Source organism: Euprymna scolopes, chromosome 42, assembly GCF_053919585.1.
Source record: "Euprymna scolopes isolate OS-2025 chromosome 42, ASM5391958v1, whole genome shotgun sequence".
NCBI lineage: Eukaryota > Metazoa > Mollusca > Cephalopoda > Sepiida > Sepiolidae > Euprymna > Euprymna scolopes.
In genome coordinates this window covers 27,261,363-27,271,362 of record NC_136523.1, presented here as the reverse complement: position 1 = coordinate 27,271,362, position 10,000 = coordinate 27,261,363, and the positions used below count along the sequence as shown (strand labels likewise).

The following is a 10,000-nucleotide window of genomic DNA, read 5'->3' as shown; positions in this document are numbered from 1 at the left end:
GGAGGAAAGAAATGAAATAAAAAAATAGAAATTTAATGCAAAAAAATAATTTTAAAAGATGAATAGAATTATTTAAAAAAGACAAAAAGAAGAAAAATGAAAAAAAAAAACGAAGGAAAGAAATTAAATAAAAAATAGAAATTTGACGCAAAGATAGGCACCGCCAAAACTGGGGGGGCAGGTCAGTACTTTTTGACGGACCGTCTTTTTAAAAATCTACCAAAAATCAGGTAATTATCCGATCAATACGAAATTTTCAGCGATTATTAGGAGAAGAATGAACTTTATATCAGTGTACTTATTTTTCATAAACGATATTTATATATATATATTTTTTTGCTTACAAAACCCCCCTTGTTTTGAAGTGGGAACAAATATGCTTAAAATAATCATCTGAAACTGAATAAAACATATTGTGTTGTTGTAAGGGACAGAATTATAAATTAAAAAAAAAAAAAAAAAAAAAATTCGTTTGCATACCTTATTTTGACGTCTGAATATCAGAACTTCGATTGTGTTTAATTATCCCGCTTTTGAGTTTTGAAGTGTGAAATTCGGTGAATATGTTAAGTAAAATAATTAATTTAAGTTAAGCAAAACAAAAAAAAAAAATTTTTAATATTTATACGAAAAAAGCCATTTCAAAATTTTTGATAAATAAATTAACAATTTTTTTTTAGCGAGCCGAATAATGCATGACCATTATTAAACAGGGCATGCTTTGAATAATCGATACCAAAAAAAAAAATTCGATAAATATTGTGCCCTTTGTGTTAAAAATAGCATCATTTTTATCGATCTCGTTTGAAAACGTTTGCCGCCTTTCGACTACGGTGGACCAAACGCGCTGAAATAATTTTTTTTTATTCTGCTTTAAATTGCCCCCCCCCCCCCCATTTTGGGGAGCCTGGCCCCCACACACATACACATTAAAACCAAACTCATACAAATGGTCACCCATCTGGTACTGGCCAGCCTCAGCTTAATAATACATTGAAATTTTCGTCACTGAAAAATAAGTTTTTTTGGCCTGTTTGGTTTTCCATAGTTTTCTTCCCATCAAAAGAAAACGTAAACAGAGTCGATCTGAACTCTACGACGATGCGAAATATCTGGTTACCTATATGAATAAGTGGAATTATTTGAAATTCAGGTACTTATATTATAATATTTTTGCATATTCTCTTAGAAAATCATCCTAAATCTTAGTTAGACAATAAATAAATTAATTAATTATTTCAAAAACCCTTTTTTTTTAATATTTAAGTACGTTTTTTGTGCAAGACAAAAAATGTCAATTGTTAACTTTTTGGGAAAATTTAACATTTAAAATTGAATTAAAAATAGTAGAAAAAGTTTTACATTATTCTGTTTTCTATATGATAAAATTCAGGGTTTTATCTTTCTGGAAAAAAAAAAGTTACTCAGAAATAATGGATTTTAATAAATGTAATTTCGTTTTAAAAAACAATAACAACTTGATTTTGCGGCCATTTTTGGCGGTGCCTACGCAAAGAAAAATAAATAATATATGGATGAAAAGATAAAAACTATTATTTAAAAAAGAAGAAAACAAGAAAAATGAAAAAAAACGTAGGAAAGAAATTAAATAAAAAAATAGAAATTTGCCGCAAAGAAAAATAAATAATATATATATAGACAAAAAGATGGGAACAAAAAGACAAAATAAGAAAAAAAACCCTTAAAATAAATGGAAGAAATAACGAAAAAAAAGGGACTAAAATAAAGAAGTAAAAATAAATAAAGAAATCAAACTAAAAAGAAAGAAAAATAAAAGTCAGTTATGTTTTCACAAAAAAACGAAAGAAATAAATAAAATAAAGAAAGAAATCAAACTAAAAAGAAAGAAAAATAAACGAAATAAATAAAATTTAATTAAAATAAAAAGAAATTTTAAGCAAACAAAAATACGTAATGCATACATAGAAGATGAGAACTATTAATAATAAAAAAACAAAATAAAAATAAACGTAAAATAAATGAAAGAAAAAACAAAGAGAACTGGGTAAAAAAAAAAAGAATAAAATAAAAGTGAAGCAAAAAAAAAAAAAATAACGGACGAAATGTGAGAATTATTAGAAAAAAAAGACAAAATAGAAAAGAACGTAGCAATAAAAATAAAATAAAACGAAAGAAAAAAGTACATTAAAAAGAAAGAAAAAATACCGAAATTTGAAGAAAAAAAATATATCCGTGGACGATAAAAACTACTAAAAAAAGGACAAAAATGAAGAGAAAGAGAAAACAAAAAAGAAAAAAAAAAACGTTTCAAAAATAAAATAAAGATGACGTATAAAGTCAAGAATGTCTCCTCAACCAAAAAAAAAAAAAATTGAATTCTCGGTGGATTACCTGCGGCAAAATAAGGATTAATTCTTCACAGATTTTTAAATGATTTGTAAAAGCGAACACACTTTCATTTCATTGGTTGTTTTCCCATCTCGTCGTTTCCGGACGGGCCAGAAGAGGAGAGGCGCAGAGTTCGCATCCGGGTCACAAAAATGTTTTAATTTTCTTTTTTTTTATCTCTATTTTATCTGTCGTTCAGTATAAAATAAAACTATTAATAATTAGAAAGCAATAAAATGGTCGGACGTCTTTATTAAAACATTTTAATAGAACGTCTTAGTTTATTGCGCTTATCCTCCGTGGGGTGCGACAGTGTTGGGTGGGGGGATTATTTATAGTTTCTTTTTTTTATTGCCTTAAGTAAAAAGTAAATAATTATATTTAGCTATTAGAAATAAGAGGACGTAGACTTCTCCAATAATTGCCAGAAAGGGATCATATATATATATATATATATATATATATATATATATATTATCCGCACATATATACACGCACGCACGCACGCACACACATATATACATGAATATGATTGTATATAAACCTATTTGCATGTATAATCAGATCTAACTTTGATGAACTTCGACGTTAAATCTACAGCGCATCGTGACAGAATAATTTTATAAATATACTCTCTGTAACTGGCATTGAGCACTCTCCACGTATTTATCAACTAGTACAAGTATATATATATATATATATATATATATATATGTATATATATATATGCACATATAAAACATATATTATATTTACCTGCACAAAAACACGTACATTGACGTACACGCACCCACATCTATAAATATACACGCAGATATATACCCGTATGCACACACACACACACACACATATATACTCACATATACACATATGTACGCAAGTACAACGCAGACATATATATATATATATAAGTATATATACTTAGTTACACACACACATACATATATATATACATGTCCATATAAATACACACAATATGTATACATAAATATAGATATATGTATATATATACATATTTATATATACATATGCGCACATACAGCAGAGTTTGATGTAAAAAAACTGCGGTTTACTGTCTACTCGGTCCTATAGCAGTCGTCTGCACCGAAAAAGGTTAGCAGTAATACCAAAATTTGTGGTTGGTTCTACACAAAGCCTTCACCACTATAAACAAATCATCTGTGTGAATTTCCGATACACTTAGTTTTTGTGCCAGAAGCTCATACGCCGAAACCGACGGAAGAGTCGACCCTACACACATGCGCATATAGTATATACACACATTCATAATTTCATGGGCTTTATCGCAAAACATTTAAAGTACAATTACGGTAACACGGACTAGCGAGTAACAACAGGCATATACAACTAGTACATATACACGCATATGTACGCATCTATTGATCTATACACGTATATAGAAATCCAGGAAAGTGATGAACAAATTCGACGGAATGTTTAGACAATTTTCTTGTTTTATGATTTTACTGGTGCAAGTTAACGCGGCCATACTTCGTCATCATACAACTCAACTAAAGGTAAGAACGATTCAACTACGGGTTTTTTTTTTAATTTCGGTTTTTATTTTTAATTGTTTTTTGTGGTTTGTAACAGCTTCTTGTATTATTAGGACTCCTCTATTTATCTATATACGAGAAGGCCGCCCGGTATTGCCCGGCCATAAAATATGCTTAAATATGATATTTTGATTACTGAAAATTTTGTATTTATCATTATATTATTTTAGACCGAATATATAGTAATGATTTAAAAAATTTATAAAAAAAAACTGAGAATCGAAACCAGAACGTTTAGCACACGATTTAGTTTTTCCATTGACTTTAATGCTTGAGTTATGAAGTCATGTCTGGTGCAAGGCTAAAAATTAAATGAACCAATAGCTATTATGTTACGAATGAATATTTGTAATGCCATCGTTCGACCGTCACCATTTTAAAATTTTTTCCTCTTTTGCATTTTCCCCGGCTAAAAACCAAATATAAAACTTCGCATAGGATCGAATACCCCTATATATACAGTTTCATGTATGTAGACTGAAAATTGACAGAGGAGTTTGGTAGGCAACATTATTTAAACATATATATATAAGCATACATAAATATATATAGAAAGATGTTTGTGTTTACTACAATTTTTTTACGCAAATATTACGAAAGTATAAATCATGTAGAATATCTGTATGAATATAATTACACGTAATAGGTAATTAAAGATGATCATCCCATGAGAAAACTGAATAAAAAACTAAAAGGAAATTAATTGAAATGATAGTTTAAAAGAATATGCAAATTAGGTAGATTTTTTGCAGATGAATGCAATTCCATGACCCATATATAACAAAGTTGTATTATCTTTTTCTTATATATATATATATATATATAAATTTATAAATATAATATTAATTTACTCACATAAAATTAATATACGAAAGTATAGATTTATGCGTAAACTTTAAGTATTTACGTGCTCAATACGTAGGTAGAACTAGTTAGTAATTTATAAAATATATATGACGATTAAGCTACACTGAATATTCCGCGTTTCATCCACTCTAGGACTCTTCAGACTCTACCAAAGTCCCCCGACAATTTTGTGTCTAAACACTTGAAATTTTAGATGTAGTTTGCCTGGACATGAGTCAAACACACACACACACACATATATATATATATATATATATATATATATATATATATATATATATATATATATGATTGTTGAGCTGGATTAAATCCGACGATACGTCCTTATGTAAATTAGATGTCATATATACATGTATATACATTTTATGAGAGAAAAAATAAATTAGAGTAAACTAGTGTGGTGGATTACGTCTAAAAGTTAAAATATCGTAGAGATTTAAAAAAAAAAAATCTCTACGATATTTTAACTTTTAGATGCAATCCACTACACTAGTTTACTCTAATTTATTTTTTCTCTCATAAAATGTATATACATGTATATATGACATCTAATTTACATAAGGAAAACACGCTGCTCTTCCCCATCATTATATATATCCCAATCCTCCGACTCTCTCGTCAATGACCATCCCTCTTGAAGAAGCCCGCATAAATCGGGCGAAACGTTGAGTATTCAGGTCCTTCCACCTCCATTTTATTTCATATATATATATATATATATATATATATATATATATATATATATATATATATATATATATATATATATATATAGAGAGAGAGAGAGAGAGAGAGAGAGAGAGATACTTGACGTTGTCCGGATCCACATGGAGGTCCATTTGGACACACCTGCTATACTATAAATATTGCGAACTTTTTTTATCATTATATGTCATCTTCATCATGACCAACGTCGATATCGAGCACTTTTTAATAATTATATATCAGCGAAAACGAATTTAATAATCTGAAAACGACTATGCTGTAACCAGCTGGAAAGTAGCCCATCGGTATTGTGTTCCGCAGACGAATAGTTCTCGAAAAGAAAAATCTTTTATGCTAATAGTTTGATCATTCCATCGCTCCAGAAAACATATCACCTCTGATACAAGCATCTTCGTGGGAAAATAAAGTACAATTGCAATATGCAAGGAGCGTTCAATCAAGGCATCCTTTTACTGGCATGACAGAAGAGTACCTGTATTTTTATTTTTAACGTTAAATTCTCCATTCTCTTCTCTTTTCAATTAGGTGGACGAAAACGAATTTAATTGTCCGAAAACGACTATGTCGTATTCAGCTAGAAAGCAGCCCATCGGTATTGTGTTCTACTGACGAGTAGCTCATGAAAAAAACAATTGCTGATGTTGTGACTATTCTATCGCATCTCGTTCCTGACTTAATTATCTACGTCACAAAAATAAGTTAAACTTGCAACATCTTAGGTGCTTCCAATCAGGGAATCTTTTTATTGGTTCAACAGAATACAGTTATTTATTTATTTATTTAATTAAGTTAATTTTTTTAAAATTATTTTATTAGATGGACGAAAATGATCTATATGGTCTGAAAACGACGGTTGATGATTCCGGAATTCGTCATTCGCAGTTCGACCAATTCCAAAAGAACACCCGAGTTGATAAAAACCTGGCAAAGGAACGTTTCACTATAAGAAAGACACCAGGATGTGCCTTACCCAGAAACACCGTACATTCCAAAGGTAAACAAACATTTATCCTCAAACTTTCAAAGCTACAAACTTGCTAAGGCGGCATGCAAAAAATAAATAAATAAATAAATAAATAAAATAAATAAATAAATAAATAATTTTTAACTTCAATAGATGCTTTGTATATGTAATTGTAAGAATTTAATCGATACGACTTTACAAAAATTTAATAACATTGGACTTTACAATGACCATGTTTTAATTAGTTCGGAGGCAGCAAGGCGGTATTGCGTCCCCTGGACGTACAAATCTTGGAAAAATACCGGCTCATGGTTCAAATCCATGTACCCGAAGAGTATTTTTTTTTATTTGCACCTGTATTATGGTTGGTTGTTTTTGTTTTACGGCATATCAACACTTTTCAGGTTATTCAATGCCGAATCCAGTGATTTTGAAGAAAGTTTTTTTAATAGAATATATGTTCTTTTTTTTCAAGTCGGTTTCTATTTAACCCATAGTTTGGATCATAACAGTTACTACCACCCTGGGTCAGAGTGGACCTGGGAGCAATGGCAATTAAAGGGTAGCTCCACACTCCTCAAAGCCCGAAAGTATAGGCCTCACCATCGGATATATTTTGAGGTCATATCCAGGACCATCTGTATTATGAAATGTATCAAAAAAGAAAATTGGTTAAAAATTATGCACCCGTCATATTGATACAAATGCCGTTACTATCGAAGATCGTTTTGACATATCATCTGTAGGAAAATTATAATTATTATAATTATCAAATATACCTAAAAGTCATTTAATTAAAAATTAATGAACGTGACATCTTAATACCAACGCCGTGAATACCAAAGATATTTTAAACCTAAGCTTTCATATGTAGAAAATAATAATTATCAAATGTACAAAAAAAAATTCCATTAAACATTGATTAACCTGACATTTTAATTGCTACGACGTGAATACTGCAGATATTTTAAGCCTAATCTTTCAAATGTAGAAACATAATAATTATCAAATGTACCAAAAAGGCATTCCATTAAAAATTAATGAACCTGACATTTTAATACCTACAGCGTGAATACTGAAGATATTTCAAACTAAGCTTTCATATTTAGAAAAATAATAATTGTCAAATGTACCAAAACGCCATTTACTTAAAAATTAATGAAACTTACAGTTTAATACTCACGGCGTTAATACCGAAGATATTTTAAACCTAAGCTTTCACATGTAGAAAAATAATAATTATCAAATGTACCAAAAAATAATTTCATTACAAATTAATTAACCTGACATTTTAATACCTACGCAGTGATTACGGAATATATTTTAACGTAAGCTTTCATATGCAGAAAAAAATAATCAAAATAACCAAAAAGTAATTTCATTAAAAATTAATGAAATTGCCGTTAATACCTATGCCGTGAATACCAAATATATTTTCAACCTAAGCTTTCATATGTCGAAAAATAATGATTATCAATGCACCAAAACGGCATTTCATTAAAACTTAATGAATCTGACATCTTGATACATACGCGGTGAACATCAAAGATATTTTAAACCTAAGCTTTTATATGTAGAAAAATAATAATCAAATGTACCAAAATATCATTTGATTAAAAATTAATGAACCTAACATCTTAATTCCTACGCCGAGATCGTTTTAACGTAAGCTTGTACTTTTAGAACAATAATAGTGATCATATATATATATATATATATATATATATATATAGAGAGAGAGAGAGAGAGAGAGAGAGAGAAAGAGAGAGAGAGAGAGAAGTAGAGATCCCTAGGTGTAAGAAAGCCTTTTACTCCAATAGTTTTCCCCCAGAACTGCAAGACTTTGGAACCCCCTTCCGGGATTCTGCTTTTCCAACTGTACTGATATGCAGAAGTTCAAGTGTAATGTGAACAAACATTTTGCCACTCATCTCCCATTCATAATGCCTTTGGAACTTATGTCCCCGATAGTAGTCCCCTACTTGAAAGTGGCACTGTGCCTTGTTTGGGGTGAAAATTGATTTATATATATATATATATATATATATATATATATATATATATATATATATATATATATATAATACATTTGTAGTCATCAACATACAGTCCTGTTTCGTTGTATCACAACTCATCAGTGCCGCTAGACTAGCATCTCTCCCAAGCCAAGGATTTAACCTAGAACCGTTGTGTTGACAGTCGGCGGTTCTCCCACTCGACCATGGAATTGACGCCAGTAAATAACTCGCCACCACTTTTAAAGTTCTCAAATCGTCTGTTCGTAAACAAATAACGAACTTTTATATATATATATATATTATATATATATATACATATATACATACATATATATATATATATATATATATATATATATATATATATATATATGCCCCGCGTCTCTCTCTCTCTATCTCTCTCATATATATATATATATATATATATATATTAGCAGAAAGATCAGATATTGCTCGGGATTGAATGAGGGTCACCGAACGTTCCACATTTCCAATGATTTTATTGTGATCAAATCAGTGAAATCGTCTACTTATAAATCAATCTATTGTTTGCTTTAGTCAGGAGCCAACCGCGGTGAACTTGGATGAATTAGTCCACAATCCATTGTTATATACACTGCGTAGTGTGCCCAGAATTAATACCACAACTGATAATACCAGTACGTTTTTTATATCCAATACGAAAAATGCAGAATAAACCAGCAAATTATTTATGTTTTATATATTTCAGTCAAATGGAACAAGTTTGATTTGAGTTGGTGTTTGGAAACGCCTTCGCAAAAACTGCCCATCTGTGAACAAAGGTAAACGGTGTCTTATCTCTCTATATAAAGCTCAATGTATGTTTGTGCGTCTGTTTGCGTGATGATTGTGTGCTTCTTCTAGACACTCGGGGCGGTTTAAATGGATTTTTTTTTACATAGAAACTACCACTTATCAAGGCCCGGAGGCCACTTGAGGATAAGAGTTAATGAGTATACATTAGTCGATGTGATTATAGCCTAGTAAATATAAGTAGTGGAATTTTTGTAAGTTGGATTACTCAGGGGGACGGTTCCTCAAGAACTTGTTTACATTGGACTTGAAGACAATCAGATTGTAGTCAACTGGAAAGTAGGCCAACAGAAGAGAGTTCCATAGGCATGCAGTTCTACGAAAGAAGCTTTGTTCATGGAATCTATGTTTAGGTTTAGGCACAGATGAAGAGTGGGAGAAACTATTTAGTTTAGTTTTTTGCTAGACGTTAAAGTTTGGCGGGGGGCATAGATTAAAGCTCAGACGAGCACCTGCCATGGAAATAACGATAAAGCAGAGATAGATTCGCAACGTCTCTTCTGCGTATATATAAATCTCACACTGATAATATGTGTTAGACATATGGTGAGACAACACGATAAGTAATGTTGGATCATGGACAGAGCTTGATTATTTAAAAAAGGACTTCAATTACATTAGATTTTATGTTGTTATCGGCAGCA

The 10,000-nt window shown here is 30.3% G+C and overlaps 1 protein-coding gene across 1 annotated transcript in view; it reads left to right on the top strand.

The window, feature by feature from the left end:
* LOC145267148 (uncharacterized) overlaps positions 1 to 10,000 on the top strand; it is a 44,995-nt gene that overhangs the window by 16,569 nt on the left and 18,426 nt on the right. Inside the window, exons 2-3 of the mRNA XM_080123194.1 lie at positions 6,357 to 6,534; positions 9,253 to 9,325. Coding sequence (XP_079979320.1) covers positions 6,357 to 6,534; positions 9,253 to 9,325 — 251 coding nt within the window. The remainder of the gene's footprint in view (positions 1 to 6,356; positions 6,535 to 9,252; positions 9,326 to 10,000) is intronic.